General features: G+C 37.4%; 1 protein-coding gene across 2 annotated transcripts in view; it reads left to right on the top strand.

Annotated features, from left to right (window-relative positions):
• itgae.L (integrin subunit alpha E L homeolog) overlaps positions 1-25,661 on the top strand; it is a 55,899-nt gene that overhangs the window by 22,588 nt on the left and 7,650 nt on the right. For both annotated transcript variants that reach the window (XM_041581646.1, XM_041581647.1), the window contains exons 9-27: positions 337-488; positions 2,999-3,152; positions 4,967-5,114; positions 5,197-5,264; positions 7,504-7,645; positions 8,739-8,881; positions 9,627-9,767; positions 11,177-11,392; positions 13,257-13,396; positions 14,280-14,404; positions 15,983-16,128; positions 17,285-17,413; positions 17,802-17,875; positions 18,172-18,304; positions 18,502-18,603; positions 20,458-20,537; positions 22,271-22,348; positions 24,032-24,104; positions 24,182-24,289. In XM_041581646.1, coding sequence (XP_041437580.1) covers positions 337-488; positions 2,999-3,152; positions 4,967-5,114; positions 5,197-5,264; positions 7,504-7,645; positions 8,739-8,881; positions 9,627-9,767; positions 11,177-11,392; positions 13,257-13,396; positions 14,280-14,404; positions 15,983-16,128; positions 17,285-17,413; positions 17,802-17,875; positions 18,172-18,304; positions 18,502-18,603; positions 20,458-20,537; positions 22,271-22,348; positions 24,032-24,104; positions 24,182-24,289 — 2,352 coding nt within the window. The remainder of the gene's footprint in view (positions 1-336; positions 489-2,998; positions 3,153-4,966; positions 5,115-5,196; positions 5,265-7,503; positions 7,646-8,738; positions 8,882-9,626; positions 9,768-11,176; positions 11,393-13,256; positions 13,397-14,279; positions 14,405-15,982; positions 16,129-17,284; positions 17,414-17,801; positions 17,876-18,171; positions 18,305-18,501; positions 18,604-20,457; positions 20,538-22,270; positions 22,349-24,031; positions 24,105-24,181; positions 24,290-25,661) is intronic.

The raw sequence follows: 25,661 nt of genomic DNA, 5'->3' as shown, positions 1-25,661 counted from the left end.
AGTTACCTTATGTCAAATCACCTATATTTTTAGTATTACTAGACATTTAATACTAATTTCAATAATAAAAAAAGACAAAGGCAAACACATGAGCAATGTCAATATTCTTATAATGTGCCTTAAAGTTTGGGGTGATATAAAAATTGTGAGTGCTGGGTTGGTAGATACCCTGTTAGAGCAAATACTTTGCTTTACCTGCATAAGCCATAGGAATGAGTTTGTGTGTGCTGAGGATACAAAACCACTAGCACACCAATGTATATATATCCAAGATCCAGATAAATAAAAGCAATCACAACAAGTGTTGCTCAGTGTTTCTCTCTCTCATATTTGTAGTGTCAATTTGCTGTTGTACAGTATGGTGATATCATCCAAACAGAGTTTGACATTCAGGAAAGTCGGAACGGAAGGTCCATTTTACAAAAGGTTAAAGATATACAGCAAGTGGGAAATGTAACCAAAACAGCCTCTGCCTTATTGCATGTCCTGTAAGTATTAATGCCACACATATTTCATTGAATATAGTGCTCATCCATGCTGAGGCCAGGAGAGCATTAGGGCTTTAATGAAGTCTGAGGCTAGTGGGTCTGCACAGGCATCCTATATGATCTGAGTATTAGCTATGGATCAACCAAATTGAGCAACTGTTTAAATCAAGCAATGGTACACTTGCTAAATGACCTTGCTGCTTCTGTCCTTTCTTTATCCACCATACCCTTTTGTTCTCCAAGAATTCTTTTAAATAATTAACACATTGATACATATATAATATAAAGGAAGTAGATGCAGCTGTCTGCCATATTCTTCTGACCAAATAATTTTCATTCTGAAAGACTCATACTTGGCTGAATTTGCAAAACAAAATTCAGCCTTGAACCTTCTAGCTTGCCCAATCATCTAGCCTTAGAGTAGTGGAGAAACATTCAGCACCTAGGCCAATGAGTGTGGCTGGTGAACGGTAGAAAACATAGTTCAAGGATAGTGACTGGCAGTCAAAGCTGGGAACAAGTTAGAAAGGCCATTGCAATGGCAAATACAAGTGAATCTGAAAAATTGGCCCAACTCTCCGGCGGATTACCCTGCTGAAGAGACATGTGGTCCATTTTTTCCTGGTCAGCCAATTGCCCGATTGTTCAGCCTGCAATGGTGTATCTACTTTACAGCAGACCCTGAAGTATAAGGGGGCCCGCAAATATTTATTGAATAGTGTCCATGACCATATAAATACCTGGTCTGCTATAATGTAGTTTCCCTTTTCCAGACGGCATAAGCAAGCCCGAAGTCCGAGTACATTTATACAGGTCATGGAACTCTGAGGTGACTTCTAATATCCTCATATTTTATTGATCCACTTACAACTCAACTTCAACTTCTCCTTAGTGGGTTACACAGGGGTCTGACTGCCTTCAGTATGTCGATTATAGCAACGCGCCGCGCGAGTGGAAGCTCAGAATAACTCGGAGAGAGAACAAGCAGTTGGTGAGAGCAGGGACTGGACATGGGGTAGGCAGCAGAGAAGTTACGTGCCTGCCGCTCCCTCAGCTTTGCGCCCTAGGCCTGTGCCTACTCTGCCTACCCCTAGTTCCAGCCCTCAGCACCTACTACCTTGAGAAGCAAAACGCATCTGCGAATATAATTTTCATTGAATGATTTTAGAGTTCTCATACCTCAGTGGATTTAATTAATAGGCTGGCGATGTTGCCAAACGAGGGGATCTTTTAGTCTATGGCCACCTTAGAGCCAATTTGAGTTAGATCTTATGGGACAACTCCATCTTCTATGAATTTCCTTTTTCTTCGCTTTAATTTGATGCATTTTGAGCATAAGGTTTAAGTAATTCAAATTGATCATCATTATTTTATTTTGCACTTAGTAACATTAAATTAGCGAGATTTTATTTTTTAACCAATTAATTTAATTATTGCACTGCACTTTTAGGAGTTGTGAAATCTCCATTTTGTATTTATTTATTCACTGCATAACTCTTTAAGGAGGTTTGGAATCCTCCCTATATCACAGGGAGTTTTCTACTAGGTTAAAACTATCATACATTTTGAAGAAATGCCTCATTGATAATAGTTAATTAATCGAGTATTATTTCTCAAATTCATTTTGTGAGTTTAGTAAACTGGTTCAGTAGGATAAGAATTAATTTTTAATTTTTGGTTAATCACAATAAACACTATTAGAAGCCATGTAAATGAATGAGAAATTGGTCCGTTTGTTGTAGAAAGTGGGGGAAGTGTGGGGTACTTTTTCTTTATACTTTTATAATAAATAAAGTACCCCTTGTTGGAAAATATGAGGATTTTAGAAGTAACCTCCATGGCCTTCGGCCTCTTGCTTTTATATGGTCATGGAACTCCTCGGTGACTTATAATATCCTTATATTTTACAATAAGGGGTACTTAATTATATATAGTGAATAAAGTACCCTCTCTTGTAAAATACAAGGATATTATAAGTTACCGAGGAGTTTCATGACCATATAAAAACATGAAGCCGAAGGCCGAGTGTTTTTATACAGGTCATGGAACTCCGAGGTAACTTCTAATATCCTCATATTTTGCAACTGGGGGTACTTTATTTATTATAATACACACGTTTCAGTGAGTCATGTGACAGAAATTACATCAGAACTCACCGTTTATAACTGATGACATCAGAACTCACCGTTTATAAGAATATAATTTACAAGATATTCATGGCTTATATGTATTATAACTATATAAACAGTGCTTAGTGATGTCATCAGATATAATCTGAGTTTAGTGATATCATTTCTGTCATATGACTCACTGAAACTTGTGTATTATAATAAATTATCCCCTGTTGCAAAATATGATGATATGCTTTTATATGCTCATGGAACTCCTCGGTAACTTATAATATACTTATATTTTACAATAGGGGGTACTTTATTCACTATTTAACTTACAGCATATTCATTGTTCTTACTTATCATTTACGGATATCCTATGGTATCTTTGTTGAACAGAGATTCAATTTTCACTGAAGAACATGGATCCGTTGAGACAGCCACCAAGATAATACTGGTTTTGACAGATGGAGATATATTCTGGGATCCTGTAGATATAAATGATGTTATGAATAAACCACAGATGACAAATATTGAACGCTTTGTGATTGGGGTAAGACCATTTTCAGTAATACCCAGAAGCCCACTGTGCACAGTTTATTGTAGATTTCCCAATCTGTTTTTGTCTGATTTTGAGTAAATACTGTGCACAATTGTTTTCAATTGATACTATGCAACAATAAATAATTGAGTTTTTACAACAGTGAGTGCTGGTCTGAAGATAATTGGTATATATATATATATATATATATATATATATATATATATATATATATATATATATATATATATATATATATATATATAAATAGTAAGGGTTTAGGTAGCTGGGATCAGCTTTCTGGGGGTAAAGCAGCCCACGGCACAATCAGAACTCATAAGGGGGTTGTTTCTTTCTGGCAGTTTATTTTCACTTGCAGCAAAACAACATAAACAATTCAAAATAAAATCCTTGCCACTTAATGGGCTTCTAACTAATACAGGTCAGTTTTCCTAACTACCAGGAGAAGGCCTACCGCCTGTCTCCCCAAAACAAAGTACATACATAAAATCCCAAACCTTTTGGTGATTTCAATCCCTCACACAGGAGGCTTTCCTGTGTCTTTTCCCCAGCCAGGAACTCCCCACTCTGGCTTGAGCTGCCTTTTTAATTACCACCTGAGATACCTCAGGACAACTCAAAACACCCGGGCTGGACTACTCTCTGTTAGGAACCTGGGGCATAAATAAGCTCCGTCCTGGACTTTCCTGGTAGTAGTGACCTCACCACAATATATATATATATAATATCAAAACAGGGGGGTTGTGGGAGCACTCTAAAGGCTTTAAAGTATATATATATAAGTATAATAAATGCTATTGCATATGTACCCAAAACAGGGGTTATTTTGTTACAAAGTTATGATCATAAAATTGATAAGCCACCATACCACGTCAAGGTAAACCCCGAATGGCGGTCCCTAACTTGTTTTATATTTTATGTGCATTTTAGCATTACCTGTAATCAATGTCCATTGAACGCTGTTTTTTCACTAAGGGCTAAATCCTCCCCAGCCAGCAATCATACTATTTAACTTTTATATATACTTATTTAACTTTTTCTAGTTATAAAGATACAAATAAAACAATGGAAACAGATACATTTTACAAAAACGACTTTAAAGCTGTTTTTTAAACATCACATACTCAATTTAGATCAAATAACAAATAGATTTCATTATCATCGACTAATTTTTTAATTTTGTGTTATCGCAAAAAAAAAAAAAGAATAATTGCAATTAAATGGGATTATGTTTTTTTTTTGCAATTGTTTATTTTGGCATTTTCATATTTAAGAATGATCTACATTGGTTTAATCTTGATTGCCAAAAAAACCTTGATTGCGTAAATATAACAAAACTTGATACTTTTGTTTAGAAGCTGAAGTTGCATTTCCCATTGACTTCTATGGCATCATGGCAGGTTTTTTGGTGGTGAGATTTTTCTTATTTTATAAATAGAATGTCCTTTGGGAATTTCTGTAGTAGATTGAAGTAGATTCAATTTCTCAAAAGATGTTTACTTTATATGGAACATAAGTTAGGAATTGCCTTCGTTTACATATATTTGCAGAATTTCAATTTTGAAGTTCTTTTACATTTAAATTTTTTCCCTGCAGCTCTCAGGCTTGGAGTTTCAACTATCAGCTATCTGGGTTTTAGGGTTTTAATAGCTAAGCAACCAGGCAGCTTCAATACAATGGAACATTTTCTGTGAAATATATCTATCAAAGATTTCTATAGATCTAGATTATTTGCTGTTCAGGTATGTTTAACAGCTGTCAGTAATTTCTGGCTCTTATTTACAGCGGTGTTCCTCTCATTTCAGGTTGGAGAGGCATTTGAGAAAGATAAGGCTTTAAAAACACTGAAAACAATAGCCTCACAGGGAGAAGAACATCTCTTAACAGTTGATGACTATTCCAAACTGCAAGGACTTCTTACCTCTTTGCAGCAAAAAATTATTGGGATAGAAGGCAAGAATATAGAGCATTTTCAGTTTTAATTTTCAGTGTTTTCAGTATTCTCACATGTGTTTGATTTTATGTCGTTCTGCAGGAACCAAAGGAGATGCCCTTGAATTTGAACTCGCGGAGGCTGGATTTTCTGCTCATTTGAAGACCAAAGTATGTGCATAAATGACTGCTATTTATTTTGAATAAGGGTTAATAATAACAGTATCATAAGGGCTCATTCTGAACAATGAAAATGTGTATTGCTGATGCAATTAATAAAATAAAGTCATTGTACCTATAGTACTGTATGAGTTATACAGATTTACATAGGCACTAAAATGTATGCAAAATTACAAATGCATTGATGCCATTCACTAAGTTTTATATATGAATGTCAAGGCTGTCCAAAGGCTATGCAATGTGTGAGCACTAGGGATGCACCAAAACCACTATTTTGGATTCGGCTGAACCCCACAAATCCTTCGCGAAAGATTCGGCCGATTACCGAACAGAATCCTAATTTGCATATGCAAATTATGGATGGGAAGGGGGAAACATTTTGTTACTTCCTTGTTTTGTGACGTGATTTCCCTTCCCACCCCTAATTTGCATATGCCGGGCAGAAGGATTCCGCCAAATCCGATTCCTGCTGAAAAAGGCCGAATCCTGGATTCGGCATTCCCAGTGAGCACTAGTTACTTCACTTACTTTTTATGTTTCCCTGTGTTTTCTATCGGGGGCAAAAGGAAAACTTTCCAAATCAGCATTACACCAGCTTTCACTGCCCCACCCCTGACCAGATTGTCCCTTTCCTAAGTAAAACTTACAGAGACCCATCTCCGTCATCTAAGTATTATGTTCTTTAGAAAAACCTTCTAGAAATGGGAAAATATTCTCATATGAAAGTGGTCAAGAAAAGAAAATGATAATATGCACAAAAGAAATTATTTTCCTAGCCATTCCATTAACATTACATCTGGACTACTCAGCCATTGCAAGACACTTAACCCTTAAACACAACCAAAGAGCCAAAAAAAGCTGAATTTCTTTCCCATCATAGCAGTGTTTTAGAAACCAAAACAGAATGTCTTATATTTCCTCCCATGTTGATCCTCTGGCAAGCTGAGAATCAAAAGGAAGAAGAAAACTTACAAAAACAGGGCTAAACAGAAAACAAAAAAAGCATATCTAGAAGGACTTACTTCGTTTGGAGACAAGAGGCTTGCTAACTCGGAGACACGAGAGGCTGGGGAATCCATACAGAGAATAAGAAGGATGGACTAAAATCAAGTGTATATACCTCAGCAATAGACACTACCTGCTAAACCTAAGGCAGTTACAAAAAGTTGTGAAAATGGGAAGATTCCACAAGCATTATGAATGAGCAGTTAAAGAACCATACCACAAGACAAAATATAATTACACCAATAATTCCTATAAGAAGGAGGGAGAGGGCTGTATAAAGAAAGTATCCAATTGGGGAAAAAAACAGCCTAAACTTCAAAAGATAAGACAGAGTGCACACCTGTAAATACTTTAGAATGTAGGATACCCAAGGTCGGCTGGACCAGTCTCCGGACAAGTGAACATCAAACTGCAAAACCCAGAAGCCACTTGCCATCTAGGAACAATGGTTGTAGCTATGTTGCATCATCCCGATTGCTGCCATCTTGAATGTGGCATGAGCAAAAAAACATTATGCTGAACAGACAAATAGAACAAGTTTGAAAGAAGAAATCTAAAAAACTATAAAAATCTCTAATAAATAATAATGCAAAAAACAGAACCACTGAAAAGATTATTTCTTAACTCTTAGAATGGAAAAAAAGAAGACCTTGTAATGAATAAGGAAAAGAAAACATCCCTGACCAGGTTTGACCTCATAACTACTTGGCTCAGGAGAAGGAACAGAAGAATAAAAGATGAAGGAGATACGTTTCAGAGTCTTAGTAAGGGGAGTTTTAATTAGGTGAAGCATGATCTGCTCTGGGGGCAGCAAAGAAGGGCTCCCCCAGGTGTAATGCTGATATGGAGTGGCCAAGAATACAATTTTTGACTCAACTTCGCTCGTAAAATTAATTTTGAATCTTACTAAATCAGTCTTTTAATGCTCTTTACTCTAGGCTAAAACAATTTCTTTTTACAGAAAATGGTGTTTTGTTGAATGTATTTGCAGATGAGTGTCAGGGTTTGGTTCTCTATTTAGCCAAATGCAAAAATTACTTCAGTGGATCCCTGAAAAATTATAATTATTCCCTGTAAACTGGAAGTAAACCTGTGATGTGTTTGTATCCCACAACTTGTAACAACGAGCTATGATATATTTTATTATATGTAACTGAAGGGATTGCTTTGTGCACACAAATGATTGACTATAAATGGTATATTACTAAAGGCCTTCTTCTCACAGGAATCTATGATCCTTGGTGCAGTTGGTGCTTTTGATTGGTCGGGTGGATTGATGCTTTATCAGATCAACGCCCAGCCCCACAAGATCATATTTCTCAATGAAACCAAGGAGAAAGCATCAGAAGCAAGCTACAGTTACCTGGGTAAGATGTAGGGATGCATCGAATCCAGGATTCGGTTCGGGATTGGGCCAGGATTGGGCCTTTTTCAGCAGGATTCGGACTAATCCTAATTTACATATGCAAATTAGGGGCGGGGAGGGAAATCACATGATTATTTGTCACAAAACAAGGAAAGAAAAATTTTTTTCCCCTTCCCACCACTAATTTGCATATGCAAATTATGATTCAGTTCGGTATTCGGCCGAATCTTTCGCAAAGGATTCGGGGGTTCGGCCGAATCCAAAATAGTGGATTCGGTGCATCCCTAGTAAGATGATACTCTTATTTGTCTGAGTAGTAGTTATATTTGTCAAGTCAAAAGGTCTCAAAAGGTCCTTTAAGTCATTAATTATCTAAATTGTGGGCATCCTTTACTTAAAGGGGATGTTCACCTTTAAATTAACTTTTAGTATCATGTAGAGAGTGATATTTTGAGGTTTTTTTGTTTTTTTTTAGTTATTTAGCTTTTTAATCAGCAGCTTTATTCAGCTATCTGGTTACAAGGGTCCAAATTATCATAGCAACCATGCGCTTTTTTTCAATTAGAGAATGGGATATGAATAGTAGAGGATCTAAACAGAAAGGTGAGCAATAAATGTAGCAATAACAATACATTTGAAGCCTTACAGAGCATTTGTTTTTAAGATGGGTCAGTGACCCCCATTTGAAAGCTGGAAGGAGTCAGAAGAAGAGATAAAAAAATTAAGGCCAATTCATAAGCTTAGAATTGGCCATTCTATAACATACTTAATGTTAACGTAAAGGTGAACCACCCCTTTAACTGCAGCAAAACACAAGACGAATCTGAAGGTTACTAGTTATTCTGGCTATTTTCATAGTGGAATGTGCCATCTGTGCAACAAATGGACTACTGTCTAGCAGTTGAAGTTTATCATGCATTTTAACAAGATGAATCATTGACAAGGTTGTCCTCCACCATTATTCATTTAATGACATTGTTGTCAGTACCTAGAAACTTTTTTTAATAGATGCAGATGTGATAAAGTCTACCCTGTTGCTCAGTGTGAGAGATTTGTGAAAGGTACTGATTTGTGAATTATTCCTCTTTCATCAGGGTACAGCGTTACAACGGCAGAAAGGAAACACACATCCCTTTATATCTCTGGTGCCCCTCGGCATTCCAATGTTGGGAAAGTCCTCATTTTTGAAAAGGATATAAGAACCTATCGGCTTTCTCAAGAGCTTAAAGGAGAGCAGGTAATTACCACCTGTGATGGCATCCATGCCTCTTGTTTAAATAAAGTCTGCAGCCAATGATGTTTTAGTTATAATCACTTCCAAAACAGTGACATATTAAACGTTAATTACAGTAAACCATTTGCTAGGAAATTTCCACCATACCTTCATTTTCCCCCCATTTTATTTGACTAATGGATGTATTACATTTTAAATTATATTGATATAGTCAGGATTCTGGTTTAACTCATAGTTTAAGCCATCCCTAAGCAGCTATTGTCAGACTGGCTACAACTTCTATTGTCTATATAACCCTGGTACAAACCATCAGAATAGGCAATAACCGAGAAGTCCAAGGGGCATAGTATAAAAGGCCTAGATCTAGTACATTTATCCAAGTCTTGTAGGTTTTTTGCATGTGCCAGTTAGAAATGCATTGACTGCTTTTAGTAATCTAATTTAATTTGTTCCTTTGGGCGTTAGAGTTTGGCAGAAGCAATGAACTCTAACACCCTACTGATTGTGTTAATTTTAATGCAATGGGAGTTTATCTGGGACATGCCAAACAGTTACAAATCCTTTTCAACATTACAACGAAGCGACAGGTAACACGGATATTTAAATAGGATATTTTTTACAAGCATTAAATGCCACTTGTATAATCTAATATTTTGTCTCCGAAATGAACTTGATATATGGATCTATAAAAATTCCAGAAAAAAAGGAAAGCCCTAACAATTTATTCTTTTTCCTATCTCCTAAACAGATTGGATCCTACTTTGGTTCTGAGCTGTGCTCTGTGGACATAGACTTTGATAATTACACTGATTTGCTCATGGTGGGAGCACCTTTTTACCATATCAAGGGAGAAGAAGGAAGAGTCTATGTTTATAGACTTAACGATGAGGTAAGACTTAACGATGAGGTAGTCTATCAAAGCGCTCACAGGTTCTCTACTAAAAATATTGTGGCCTATAGAGAACAAATGGACAGCAGTCACCACTAGCTAACAATGACTATTAAAAGATGAAAGACATTTGAGGAAAAATGTAGCCATTCAAAACGTTATTTATTGCTCTGTGGAGAATGAACATTTATTACTGCACTACATACCTGAAATATTAAAAAGGTATGGAGGCAATAGATTAATAGAAACAATTATCATCAGACCGAATAATCGCATTTGATCACCGCGGGTTGGGCAAATTTTCAGAGTGTGCTGTTTTGGCAGATTGCCTAGTAACAGAGTCTACTCTCAGATCCACGGGGTATTAGCTAATCAAATGGATCAGTTGTATGGGAAACCTATCTGGATTCCCCAGTTTTAACAACTGTATATTAATTATGTTGACCCTTACATTGTGATAGACAGAACTGATTTAATAGATGACACTTGTGGGGGAGGTTATTTATCAAAATCCAAATTTTTCAGATTTTTTAAATAAAAAAAGTCAGATCAAACTAGAATCCATGATTTGCCTTTATTTATCGATAAAAAATATAGAAAAAAACAACGACTTCTTTCACGTTTGACGCTCAAAAAACACAGAAAATTCTAGTTTTTGCAAAACATCCAGCATCAAATAAAAAATGTTGTCTTTTTTTTTAACGCAACTTTTTTGGGGTTTTTCTGTGTCAAAATGGACGCCGCGAGCATTGCTTTTGTTGTAATGTGATAAATGTTTGAAGCTGGTGGTTTTTGCAAGATAAGAGTCCAGACTTCTACTATTATAACATAATAACACTGTTAGTGGCTTTTCTTCATTATGATAATTATTTTTTTTATAAATTTTGAATTTTCTTAAATTATATGGAAATGCAAGAAAAAGTCTTTTGAAGATAGAGGGTATTTACATGCATCATGCTACAGCACTGCCTTAAAACCAGAGACCTGAACCCTTACTTACAGAACTGCTAGAAGCATAGAAACATGACATTTGAGGGGGTTGGACTGGAGTAACCACACAAAATAACCAACTTTGTTTGGCCCTTCTCATTCTAACTTGATGGTTATTTTGTGTGCTCCTAAGAAGCCATGTTCCAATATCTTGCACTGATGGGATCTAAGAGGTTCGAAACAGTCTGTGTGCAAGTTTGGATTTATGATTTGATATTACGAGGCCATATCTGTGCAATTAAATCAGTGGTTCTGAATGTATAGTTGGTCACAACTCAATTAACCACTCTACCTTGATGATTACTTTGCATAATGATATGGAAAGAGGTCTCATACAACCTCACACTGTTACTAGACTGACACCATTAAATAGCACACTTTTTATCCATACTCAGTCCAATTTCATCTTTTTTCACAAGGGTCATCACAAGCTTTTTGACACACTAGAGCAACCGCAGTATCCATTTGCAAGGTTTGGCTATTCCATAGCTAATATTGGTGATATCAGTGGAGATGGATACAAAGACATTGCCATTGGGGCTCCTCTTGAAGGTCATTTGGAAAACCCAGACTCTTTTGGGAGTGTTTATATTTACAATGGAGAAAGCAACGGTATCCGTACCACCCCTTCCCAGGTTTGTGGCGCAATCCATACTTCATGAATATGCAATAACTTAGCCTAGATGTGAACTGTCTTGCCATCATCTAATTACCCAATTTGTAATATTCCCATTTAGAAAGATTTAATAAAGATGTGATATTTTCTGTCAAGTTAGAAAATATCCATTCTTAAAGGGCAAGCACAGGGTTTGTGAAGGGAATTTTATCATGACATTTCACCAAAATTAATTTATCTTTTATATTACCTTCTCTGTACTATAGGGATATATTTATCAAAAGTTTAAATTCTCACTTGTATTTTTTTCACTTGCATATTTATGATGATGATAATTATACTTATTTAAACAGCTTCTTTGTGCTCTGCAGTACTTAACAAAGGAATACAAATGCAAGACATAACAGTTTACATATACAGCCAACATATCACCAGAATAGATTCACAGTTACAACAGGATATTTTTAGGAGACAGTTGGGGTGGGCCCTGCATATGAGAGCTTTTACGCTAAGAGGGAAAAGAAGTGAGACAAATGATGAGGGTAATCAATGTAATTGTAGAGTTCTTGTTGGTAGTAATAGTAGGGGGCCGACTCACTAAATTCGAGTGAAGGATTCGAAGTAAAAAAACTTCGAATTTCGAAGTATTTTTTGGGCTACTTCGACCATCGAATGGGCTACTTCGACCTTCGACTACGACTAAGACTTCGAATCGAAGGATTCGAACTAAAAATCGTTCGACTATTCGACCATTCGATAGTCGAAGTACTGTCTCTTTAAAAAAACTTCGACCCCCTAGTTCAGCAGCTAAAAGCTACCGAAGTTAATGTTAGCCTATGGGGAAGGTCCCCATAGGCTTTCCTAAGTTTTTTTGATCGAAGGATATTCCTTTGATCGTTGGATTAAAATCCTTCGAATCGTTCGATTTGAAGGATTTAATCGTTCGATCGAAGGAATAATCCTTCGATCGTACGATCGCAGAATTTGCGCTAAATCCTTCGACTTCGATATTCGAAGTCGAAGGATTTCAATTCCTAGTCGAATATCGAGGGTTAAATAACGATATTCGACCCTTAATGAATCAGCCCCTTAGTGTAGAGTGAAAGATGAAAACACGTTTCAAGGATGCTCGAGTCTTTTTACTTAACTCTCACTTGGTTTCTTCCTTCAAATACCTCAGCTTCCTGCCAAAAAATAAAAAGGTCACCCTCTAAATACCTACCAGGGTAATCAAAGGAAGAAACTATGTGAGAGTTTAGGAACTCTCTTGTGGTTTTTGGACCCGAATGTTTGAGCATTCTTAAATCGGGGACCCTCCGTGGGTTTGAACAGAGAGTGGGCGGAATAGGTTGGTTGGTGCCCAAGTTGCTGAAGGCTTAGGTTTCAAGTGAACATTTAAAAGTCAGTAGGCTCTGAAAACATCTAATGGGATAGGTCAGAGAGTTCCGGAGGATGGGTGTATCACGTGAAAAGTCCTAGTTGTGGGAGTGAGAAGAAGTCAAGAGTGAGGAGGAGATAAGATGGTTGTGTGCATACCGGAGGTTATGCCTGGGGCTGTAATTGGTAATTAGAGAGGTTATGTATAGTGGTGTGACATTAGTAAGCACTTTGTAAGCAAGCACAAGTCAAGAGGTGAGAGTTTACCACTGGATAATTATGGCTCTAAAAATCTCATACACGTAAACAAGCAAGCAGTGAATTCCCCTCCAGCAACTTGTGGCAAGCTCTATTTCATCTTTTGATATTGGCACACAATTTAGCTACTCTGTCATGGACAGTTAGCAGACCCTTCCCAACACTGGCAGCTCTTAGTTAGTGTGAACAGTATCTTGACTGCACAACCAGTAATACATTTTAATCTACATGCTCATTTATTTCCTTAGAGAATAAGGGCAAGCACTATAAAGAAAGCACCCCGATACTGTCCATACTTTGGCCTGTCCATTGACGGAGGGTTGGATCTCACCAATGATGAATATCCTGATATAGCAGTGGGGTCCCTGGGGAGTCTTATCATTTTAAGGTAAGTTTGCTGCAGAGGCCATAAACAGAAGATTTTCTAAGTATTTAAAATATTTTTCTAAAGGTAATAAAAAAGCACCAATGGCTTTGGCATGATGCACCCCATCTCCCCACTTCACCCACTGTCATTTTATACTTAAGTAACTTCTACAGCTATGCACAATCAAAAAGAATTTTGTTCTATAGATCAAAAACTTGCAAAGTTGGTTCCATCGTTCTTGTTTTAGGGGCATATTTATCAAGGGTCGAATTTTGAATTGAGAAAACTTCGAAATTCGAATTCAGAAAGACCAACAGAAATTAAGTCTAAGTTTTTTTGGGTCAAATAGGTCAGTTTTCAATCGAATATGTCCGTATTTGGCCGAATTCGAATCGAACGAATCGAAGGAATAGAGCATTCGATCGAATTCGATTCGAAGTCTTCCCCCATAAAAACTTAGTACATGATAAATTTCGATATTCTCATTTTTTAGCAAATTGTAATCGAATTTGGCATATTCCCTAGTCGAAGTACATAAAAATAGCTCGAAATTCGAATTTTTTCAATTCAAAAATTCACCTCAACCTTTGATAAATCTGCCCCCTAGATATTCGATTCTTTTATTAAATAACTCCCCAATAGAATTTCTAGTATATTCAAATTAATCAGAGTTAACAATAATTCCCATGAATTCGAAATAAAGGCATTAGAACACATAGCCTTATTTAATTTTTTCCTTTGTATATATGTAATTTCTTTCTGATTCAGGAGCATCATTTTAGCCCTGTTATTGAGTATCTTCTCATTATTTTCTAATTTCATGTTTCATGTTCTGATCAAATAGAGTGTGCCTTCACATTGCAAAATCAAACCACAGCAAAACGTCTCCTTTATGTTTTTATAGGTCTCGTCTAGTTGTTCAATTGAAGGCCAGTGTGGATTTGACACCTAAAATAATTCCTGTTATAAATACCAATACAAGCCTAACTGCAAGACTGTGCTTTACTATAACACCATTTAAACAAAAAGGTAAAGTAACTGATTAAAATGGTAACAATAATAATAAAGTAAGTGTTTCTTAGGGAAATGATATAAAAAAAGACATAAAAAAGTAATTTGGTGGAAACCATATATATATATATATATATATATATATATATGGGATCCATTATCCGTATACCCTTTATACAGAAAGCTTTGAATTACAAGATGGCCATCTCCCATAGATTCAATATTAATCAAATAATTAAACATGATTTACTTTTTCTCTGTAATAATAAAACAGTATCTTTAACTTGATCCAAACCAAGAAATAATTAATCCTTATTGGAGGCAAAGTAATTATATTGGGTTTAATTCATGCTTAAATTATATTTTGGTAGACTTTAGGTATAGAGAGCCAATTTAAAGAAATATCCCTTATCCGGAAAACCCCAGGTCCCCAGCATTCTGGATAATGTGTCCCATACCTGTACAATACACGTGATTAGTGATGGCCGAATAAATTCGCCTGGCACGAATTTGCGACGAATTTCCATGTTTCGCCACCGGCGAATAAATGTGTGAATCTCCCGTGAAAATTAGTCCGTGAAAATTTGCCGACGTCAATTTCCGATTTTTTTCGTGAAAACTCTCTGATTGTTCAATTTTTTAGTGAAAACGTTCAAATTGTTAGATTTTTAAGTGAAAACGTTCAAATTGCTTGATTTTTTTGTGAAACCTTTTGAATTGCTCGATTTTAGTGAAAACATTCGCATTGCTCGCTTTTTCCGTGAAAATGTTCGAATTGCTTGATTTTATAGTGAAAACATTCTAAATCCTCGATTTTTTAGCGAAAACGTTCATATTGCTTGATTTTTTCATGAAACCGTTTACATTACAATTTCACAATTTTTTTGTGAATTTTCTGATTTCACGATTTTTCGCCGTTTCGCGAATTTTGCGGGAATTTCTCAAATTTTTCGGTGAAACGGGAGAAATTCGCCCATCACTACATGTGATCATTTGCCAACATAGGTGTCAATTTGCTCCAGTTAATTAGCCCATAGCAACCAATCAGTAGTTTGTTTCAATCAGTCTATTTAAAAAAAAAACTGAATTTAAAAAACTGAAGCATAGGTATGATTGCCTTTGCATTAACACTGGTGCAAATTAGCACACACCTTAATTAATAAGCCTCACAATTACAATGTAATAGCACGGTTTTGGATATATAATTTTTTCAATACTTAAACCTTAACTAGTTTATTTTTAATATACCATGTAATAATTATCTGATAATTACAGCAAGGGTAAAACTGTTCTTTAACAAATAACGTAAAAGTAACTAAAAACCTGTGCTGGCTTTCAAATGCAGTTTAACATGTTACTGATTGGCTAACCTCCTGAATTACTATGACATAGTAATAATGGGGGTAATGCTAATATAAATACAACCAATCAGCAGTTAGTTTGATGTCTGTGATTTATCCAAGCTTCAAGAAATGGCTGGTGGTTAATGAATGCTATTATTTTGCTCCTTGTTGTGTAGAAGACAGTCCAGTTTAATCTTAATCCTTGATTTTTGTTTTTAGAGTTTATTTCAATTTATTCTTTTAAATTTTTCAGAATTTGTAAAATCCCATCTTTATTATGCCGTGGACTTGGATGTCGAAATGAAACAGAAACGTATTGAGTTCAGGAAAGGTGATTCTGGAAAAGGAAAACTCTTCCTTGTAAATGACAATTGCTCAGACCACGTGTTAACTGTACTGGTAAGCTTTTACCCTGAAGCAATACAAAGAATTCAAAAAGTTTCAGGTACAAGAACATTTGTTTGTTCTGGTACAGAATGTAAGCAATTGTTAAGGGCAAGGATTAGGAGGTTGGAAGGGTCATTGTTGTAACTGTACTGACTGCAAAATCAATTATCAGCCCACTGGTCACCTGGGGCCCCTGAGATGTGGGCCTTGCCTACATATAAAATGGGGCACTGGAAATATATATATATATATGACCACACTCCTAATCTGCCACAACTTCTCCCCAATTATGACAAAACTACACCCATGACCCATACACAATCCATTTTCAAACTTTGACAATTAACAAGTGGATCTGAGGCTAAACTCTTACACTTCTGGGTAAACCTTGGTGACAGCAAACTTAAAAAAACATATTGCATATTAGTCCTCCATAAAACAAGTATAGACTTTTGCACAGGCTCCAAACCCTGTCCCCAAGCAGCACTTTCTAGATCTCTTCCTAGAAGTTCTAGTGGATCAGTAAATGCATTGGTAATTTTTGACATATTAAAGGAGAAGGAAAGCTACCGAAGCAGTTTATTGCCAATAGATTAGTCACAATAGTGCAAGCTATAACACTATATTTATTCTGCAGAATGCTTTACCATAACAGTAAACAGCTCTAGAAGTTCTCTCTGTTTGTTTAGGATATCAGCTGCCATATTAGATTGGTGTGACATCACTTCCTGTCTGAGTCTCTCCCTGCTCACTCTGCTCTGAGCTCAGATTACAGTAGGGAGGAGGGAAAAGGGAGAGGGAGAGAGGAGCAAACTGAGCATGCTTGTGTTGCCTTTGACAGAGGACTCAGAACTGCATTACTTTGAGGATTTACTTGTGTATTAATATAGACCTTTCTGATAAAGTTTACTTAATTATAGCATTTCCTTCTCCTTTAATCCATGCTTCGTACTGATCCACCTTAGCTACTGTAATCTGTCTAACCTGCTCCATCTAAAATACTGGTTGATCCATGTGAACTGCTCCACCTGAGCACCAGTGATCTGCAATCATCTGGTATCTTGTATTGAGGTATGGGAGTCCTGTCTGACCTAGTAAATAGTTCATTTGCTTCTTTATTTACAAAATGTTATTGAATATTAACTCTCATTTCTTTACACTTTTTCAGCCATGCACCGATTGCTTTACCAGTATTAAAATTAAGGTTTCCTATACCCTGGATTCCGACTTAAATAGGGATCTTCCAGCACCAATACTGGATGTGTACGACCATGCCCACAATCACACGTATTTTGAGGTAGGACTCATGGTTATTTCCAATGTCACTTATCCCATTATCTTAAACACTTTCTGTCAAGTCAAGATAGTCTTCATGACCTCATAGACATGGAATGTCTGTCAGCAACTTATATGTTCCATGCCCTATAACAGAATCCTGATAATACTGTTAAAGTGGCAGATCTTGATGGCATTGCATCTTTCTGAGATATGTTGGGTGCATAATGGATAATCAAAAAAAGACACAAACCTATATATTTCAGATTTTTTTTAAATGATACAATAGCAGAATAAATGGTGCCTCTTCAGTATAAAAAGTAAGCTTTACATAGCATCTCCAGATGCCTCCAGCTTTGTACACTCCTTTGCATATCTAAAATAAAATAATGTCTGCTTTCTTCTTATAGATACCCTATGAAAAGGACTGCAATAATAAGCCTGTCTGCATTCCTAATTTGAAACTGACCACAAAACTTTCTGGGTAAGAACTCAAATAACAAGTCTTATTAGTCTTCTGAATGAATCAAGTGCTCACTCTTACTTTGCAGTCAATGACATTAGTATTGTTATGTTTTGGGTAGCAGAGGATGAGGAGAGTATAACAGTGCTTTATTAGCAGATTCATGCAGGCCTTACACAACAGTAAGCTTGTCCATTCACTTTTAAGCTACCAGGAAGTATGCACAGTATAAGTATGAGCACAGTGACATCTACAGGCCATTTGTATAAACACCACAAGAATGACAGGCACTTTATAGAATCTGCATTCACTTTTAGGAATGAGCTGATCGTGGGCTACACAAGAGATCTGATTATGACTTTCTCCCTTGTGAATTTTGGAGATGGTTCATACCTGACAACAATGATGGTGACATTCCCCAAAACCCTTCAATTCAAAATGGTAAAAACGGTAAGAACCTACTAACTTGCCAGTCTGTAACTACTCCAAAGTAGAAGCAGAACTCAGCTTCAAGAGTCAAATTGATTCATGCCTTTATCAAGTGTAAAGTAATTCAATTTAAATATGCATCAGTAACTGCGCGTGTTTTTCAGTTAAAATAGATATAGAATATTCTGGATGTGCTTTTAACTGTGCTAATTTTGCAGCCAGTGTTTCCTGTCATCAAGTGCTCTCCTCCGGAAATGCTTCCCCCATTATGCTCAGTGATGAGCTGCAGCATAGGATATCCTGTGTTCAACAAGTCTTCAGTAAGTATAATAGTGGATACTACAGAGGTGTCAACCTCCCACAGGTGATTTCCGAAAGTTTTGACCACAACCCTTTAAGGCCATTACACACTGAGGCTGATATATATAATTTGGAGACCTCTTTGATCTAATATGGCAACATGTTCTTAGCTGTCAAAGGGAATATTTTGTTCTACCTCCTTCCAGTCATATGATTCTAGCTGTCTTGCATATTGTTAGACATGATCAGTGGTCTTTACTTAAATCACCAGTTATTTCTCTAAAACAGTGATCCCCAACCAGTGATCTGCAAACAACCTCTTGGATGTTTCACCCAGTGGCCTTATTTTTGAATTCCAGTTTTAGTTGCATAAAAACAGGTGTACTGTCAAACAAAGCTTCCTGTAGTCTGCCAGTCCACACAGGGACTACCAAATAGCCAATCACAGCCTTATTTGGCATTCCCAGGTCTTTTTTCATGCTTTTGAATGTGGCTCACTGATAAAAAAAGGTTGGAGACCCCTTCTCTAAAGCCTTGAAACAAAAGAAAATATAAAAGGATACATATTGAAACATACGCTTTTAAAGTTATGACTGGAAAACAATACACAGACCTGGCGTGTACCATGAAATATAGATGCACAAAAGGCAAAAACCAACACTTTTTAAATAATAAAATGACTTAGCCCATCTTGTGTCACGCAGCATAATTTCTATGGCATTGGCACATACATCATCATGCACGTGCAGTAGAGTCTGCATTTCTGGATTTCTTGTTTACTGACAACACAAAATGCAATGGATATTTTGGACACATTTTAAATCAAGTGTGTTTACTTTAGACAAGTTTTTAAATCAGTATTTGGCATGATTATATCTATGTAGGGTAATTTAGCATCAACCAGCAGTAACATTTTTCGATATCATTTTGAAAACAAGCATCTGATTGGTGGCTATAGGTCACTCTTCCAGAGACACTTTTTAATCTGTTACTAAGCCCCCAAAATTTTTTAGGTGGAACTCAGTTCTGACAAGCCAGAAGAAATTCTGTATTTAAAGGAGAAGGAAAGGCTAAGTGGTGCTATTAGCTATTAGGCAACTCCAAGTGATTGTATTGACTTACCTGAAACCTGGGGCTGGTGCTCCTATCAGCAGAAAATGGCACCGGCCCGGGGTTATACCAGTGAGCACCATGGAGCGATCCTCTTCCGGCTTCTTCTTTCTTCAAATTTCCCAGGGCACACGCATGCGCAGTTGAACGAAATAGCCGACTTTTTAGTTAAAGTTCGGCTTTTCGTTCTACTGCACAAAAAAGCAGAAGACGGAAGAGGATCGCTCCTAGGTGCTTACTGGTATAACCCCAGGCCAGTGCAGTTTTCTGCTGATAGGAGCACCGGTCTGGGGTTTCAGGTAAGTAAATATAATAACTTGGGGTGCCTAACATTTGGCACCCCAAATGCAGGTGGTCTTTCCTTCTCCTTTAAGTAGCAATTCCTCCCAAAGCCCATCGTGATTTACAGTTATAGCACAAAAGAAAGCTCTTCCCCCTATATGGCTGCCAAACTTAGTGAAGAAAAACCTGCAGGTGCAGATGGCTGCCATATTTCTGCCATGGATGTCATCTCCTTTTAATTTCCAACAATGCACTCCTGCGTTGTTCTGTTCCTTAAAGTCCATATGCCAAATTAAAACCTTTCATGTAACTGAAATAAGAACCATAAAAACACATCTACAAACAATATATGCGGTGGAGAAAATTACATTTAATTTAAAACTAAAACTTGCAATGTTTTCAGTTACTTAAAAATAGTTTTATTTGTTTTCTTTACTGAATTATCAGTGACCATTTCATCTTGTTGTTTGTTTGTTTCATAGGCAGAATTTTCAATCATCTGGCAACTAGAGGAAGTCAGGTTTCCTACAAAAAATGCAGTCATTTCTCTGAATGTTAGCAAGTAAGTGCATTTGCAACAGTCAGTGTACAATACACAGGGCCGCCATCAGGGGGGGACAGGGGGGACAAGCGTACCGGGCCCGGGCATGAAGGGGGGCCCGGCAGCGCTGCATTTTTTTGAAGATCCGGGCCCCCCTTACGAGCGCCCGAGCCGTACGTCTTGCCTCTTCAGTGCCGAATGCGGAAGTGCCGAAAAGCCGAAGCCGATGCGACGAAAAGACCCGAAGTCACGGAAAAAGCCGAAGTCCCGAAGTCACGAAGCGCCGAAAAGACCCGAAGTCACGAAAACAGCCGAAGCCGAAGTCCTGAAGCAGCGCAAAGACCCGAAGTCACGAAAACAGCCGAAGCCGAAGTCCTGAAGCGGTGAAAAGACCCGAAGTCACGAAAGGAGGCGAAGTTGAAGTACTGAAGCCATGAGTTCAATTCTACTGAACACCAGTTTGTGTTTTTTTTTTTTTAATCCCCTGGCCACCAATGTATTATTTTAATATTCTATAGGCCCCTGCCACCAATCTTTTTTTTTAAAACTTTTGTTTTTGGGGCCCCAATTTTTTTTTTAACTCGTAAGGGGCCCCTTGCCACCATTGTTTTTTTTGGGGTTTTTTTTTTAAAAAAAAAATTAATTTTCTTTTTGGTGGCCCCAAATTTTTTTAACTTGTAAGGGGGCCCCTGCCACCAGTTTGTTTTTTTTTCAAAAAAAAATTTTTTTTTTTTAAATTTTTTTTGGGGCCCCAATTTGTTTTTAACTTGTAAGGGGGCCCCTGCCACCATTTTTTTTTTTTCAAAAAAATTTTTTTTTCTCCAAATTTTTTTTTTGGGGCCCCAATTTGTTTTTAACTTATAAGGGGGCCCCTGCCGCCAATGTTTTTTTTTTTTTTCAAAAAAAATTAATTTTTTTCAAATTTTTTTTGGGGCCCCAATTTGTTTTTAACTTATAAGGGGGCCCCTGCCGCCAATGTTTTTTTTTTTTTTCAAAAAAAAATTAATTTTTTTTCAAATTTTTTTTTGGGGCCCCAATTTGTTTTTAACTTAGAAGGGGGCCCCTGCCACCAATGTTTGTTTATTTTTTAGTTTTTTTTACATTTTTTTTTGTTGGGGCCCCAAGTTTTTTTTTAACAGGGGGCCCCTGCCACCAATGTTTTTAAAAAAAAAAAATTTTAATTTTTTTTTTTTTGGGGCCCCAATTTTTTTATAAGGGGGCCCTGACCATCAATAGCTTTTTACAACTTGTGTGGGGGGGGGGGGTTTACTTTTTTAGCGCTGATGTCTGTGTGGTCTTTTAACTGCGATGTGGGCGGGATATGGGGCGGAGCTTGGTCGTCAGTGTGGGCGGGGCCCAGGGGGCCCCAAAAATTTTGTTGTACGGGGCCCCGTGATTTCTAATGGCGGCCCTGACAATACACAGTTATTTTTCACTATACTATGCTGGTCCAAAAGGAGCTTCTCAACATCTGGTCCAGTTAGACCACGGCCCTTGACTGATAGGCTACACTTTTTTACGGCTTTCTTTAATACGATTGTAACACTTCAGAGGTGCTTTGAAATGTGACTGTGGCCACAAAGTTAGGGAACAACAAAGACATGAACAAAGATGAAACTGCTCCAGTAACACCTTCACAGAAACTAGAGAAAGAAAGCTAAAAGCACAATATAGGAGTACTAAATTACTCCATGACTATTACATGCAGAATGAGTTGTCATACAAAGCTGATATTTTGCTTTTATATTTTTCAGCATTAATGATGGCTCCAAACCTTTGAATGTGCAAAGGGACCTTCTAGTAAAGCATTCCTTCACTGCTATCGTCACAGGGTAAGTGTCAGCTAATGCGGACGTTCAGAATTAAAAAAAAAGGGGGTCCTTGGCTAAAAGACCTTAAACTATAACAGAAGTATTCAGATAATGTTTTTACTTGTTAGAAATTAAGGTAACTGTTGGGGACCACTGTAAAAATTTCATGGGAGGGAATTTTGCAGAATTTGTTCCTTTAAACAGCAAAGTATGCATGACCCCCTATTAGTGGCATAACTATAGAGGGCTGGGCAACATGGGGCCCAGATTGAAGAGTCCTCTTCCTCTATAGTTCTAAAGACTCGCTCCCTCCCCAGTTGCTTGCCTACCTTTGAGTGGGGACTCTGGGGAGGGACAATGCATCAAGGCAACAGGATGGGCCAGCGGGGAGGGAGTGGGCCAGTGAGGAGTGGAGGTAGGGATTGCTGTGCTCTGGGCCCCTCCAAAATTTTCTTTGCGGGGGGCTCAGTGTACACTGGTTATCCCACTATTTACTATACTATATGCTCAAGGACCTGATTATAATGAAATGATTATGTCAACAGGGCTCTGGGGGCCATAACAATACCTTGGAGGTCTGCATAGTTAATTTAAATGTATACCCTTTTTTAAAAAAAAATCAGATGGGAGTGCAGTTCTATAAGAAGCCAATGCTCTTGTCAGTGCACTGGCCCACAACAATTTTTTTATCTATATCACAGACACCTTGGGGCAAATTCACTAAGATTCGTAGTTGCGCCAGCGTCCGCTTCGCCGCACTTCGCCAGGCGTATTTTCGCCAGTGCTACACAAATTCACTAAAATCCGAAGTTGTGCTCAGGGGAAGCGTAAGGTTGCGGAGTTGCGCTAGCATTAATTCGCCAAGCAAAGCGAAGTTATGCTAGCGATGCTTAATTTGCATACGGCGCCAAATTGAAGTTACAATGGAGGTATATGTAACATCACTACACAAGCCTGGGAAACCTTCAAAACAGCAAATAAAATTTTTATTTTGCCCTACACATGTGCCCACTGTATAGTTAAGGTGCCATGAGTTAGGAAATGTAGGGGGGAAGGAGGGTAGCCCCAAAAGATTTTTCGATCTTTTTCAGCCTATCACCCATAAAAAAAGAAAAAACGCCAGCGTTTTTTGGGACTTAGAAATTTTTTTTACTTTTTTTGAAGCCATTTTGCCAGAATCCTCAACAGAATACTATCTCTAGTTTTCATAATTATTATCTGTTATCATCTATGTAGAATGCCTCAGTTTAGATCAGTGATCCCCAACCAGTAGCTCGTGAGCAACATGTTTCTCTCCAACTCTTTGGATGTTGCTCCCAGTGGCCTCAAAGCAGGAGCTTATTTTTGAATTCTGGGCTTGGAGGCAAGTTTTGGTTGTATAAAAACCAGGTGCACTGCCAAACAGAGCCTCAATGTAGGTTGACAAATGGGCAATCACAGCACTTATTTGGCACCCCAAGAACATTTTTCATGCATATGTTGCTCCCCAACCCCTTTTATTTCTGAATGTTGCTCACGGGTTCAAAGGGTTGGGGATCCCTGGTTTAGACAAACAATATGTACCTTAAAAGCAAGTCTCCTGTCTATCTACCTAGATATTATTCTATCCTCATGTTTTAGTGTCAGTTTATACGGAAGTAAAAATCAATGCCACCTATAAAAAAGCCAATTTCCTGTTTAATCTATGTTTATTGCTCACAATAGGCCCAAAACAGGAATTTTTGTGAATGTAAGTGAAGAGTCAGCTCAGAGTGTGGACATTCAGTACACCTTTCATGTAAGTTTCTCAAGATGCTCTGCACATTTTACTGATTGGGAATGGCTACATTCTTATTTGATTGTGTATTTTTAAAGGTAAATGGAGAAAATCAGTTTCATGTGCCACTGACTCTGGATCTGCAGATGCCGGTTAAAATAAAAGGTTTCAATATTGGGACTCTTAAAGCCATCCAGAAGACCCAGGTATATTTTCGACTTGTAAAACATTCTTGTGTGCAAGCATGTAATGTAAATACATACCAAGCAACTAGTGGTGTGCAGGTTGACTGAAACCCGCTGATTGACCACTAGGTGGGTGGGTTCAGATTAAAATGTAGCCAGCCATTGCAGGATATGGTTGGGTGCGGGTCGCACTGGGGAAGTACACTCCTCCTCCGCTCCTGAAGATTTTCTGGGGCAAATTCACTAAAGGGCACCATCTACCGCTTCACCATACTTTGCGCCACTTTGCCAGGTGCAAATTCATTACCACTACGCTAATTCACTAAAATGTCTCAGCAGCCAAATGCTACCAAATTTTCGCTAGCGTTACTTCGGCAGTGCGAGAATTTCATTGTGAAGTTTCGCTAGCATTCATCTATTCATTCATCTATTCATTCAATCCCGCTTTAAAAAAGTAAGCCAGCATTTTTTACAACTCTAATGCATTTCCAGCATACAGTATATATGATGTCACTGACATAAGATTGAGGTGGCTATAGCTTAGTTTTATCAGTTCGCCTGGTCTGAGGTGGCGAAGTAAAGTCTAACAAGTAAAGTCTAACGAAAGAGCTAACGTTCTGTAAAATTCGCATCTTAGTAACGACTGTTCGCCAGAGCGAAAAGTCATCTGGTGATATTGTGCGAAAGAAAACTAGCGATGGTCTCATTCACTAGAGAATTGTCCTCTACACCTGAATTGGTGATGTCCCTCCGGACGGATTTCTGGCGAATTTCTGCTAGCGTTGGCCACTTTGTCTTTTAGTAAATCGGCCCCCCTGTCTTGCAACCATAGGCGCACACAAAAGTAGAATACAGAGAAAGAAGACAATGGCAAAATTATAGAAAAGAATTCCATCATTTTTCTGCTTTTACTAAACAATTTTCCTTTGTATTGCAGCAACAACATTTTTGAAAGTTTACCATAGCTATGACATTTTGAACATGATTATTTCTGCTAATATATTCCACTGCCACAATATGTCAGAGGAAAATGCCACTACATTATTTGGCTAATGTTACCAAGAAGAACTTTTGGTGCACACAACACTTTCGTCAATTTGTTTGTAATAACAACTCATTTTTAATGCAGCAAATTTCTTATTAATACAACTACTAGTATTGTATTAAAGTCGACTGCTTTGTTCTTATTGGCCAGCAGTGTCAAATGTGGTGCAAAATCTACTGTTCATACCTTGATGTTACAGACATGTAATACTTTTTTTTTTTTTTTAATTTTCTATACTTTACTTAAAGGAGTTGTTCACCTTTGAGTTAACTTTTAGTTTGATGTAGAGAGTGATCTTCTGGGACAATTTGCAATTGGTTTTCATTTTCTATTATTTGTGTTATTTGA

Source organism: Xenopus laevis, chromosome 2L (assembly GCF_017654675.1).
Source record: "Xenopus laevis strain J_2021 chromosome 2L, Xenopus_laevis_v10.1, whole genome shotgun sequence".
Taxonomy (NCBI): domain Eukaryota; kingdom Metazoa; phylum Chordata; class Amphibia; order Anura; family Pipidae; genus Xenopus; species Xenopus laevis.
Note: the sequence above shows the minus strand (reverse complement) of the source record. Positions and strands in the feature narration are given on the sequence as shown.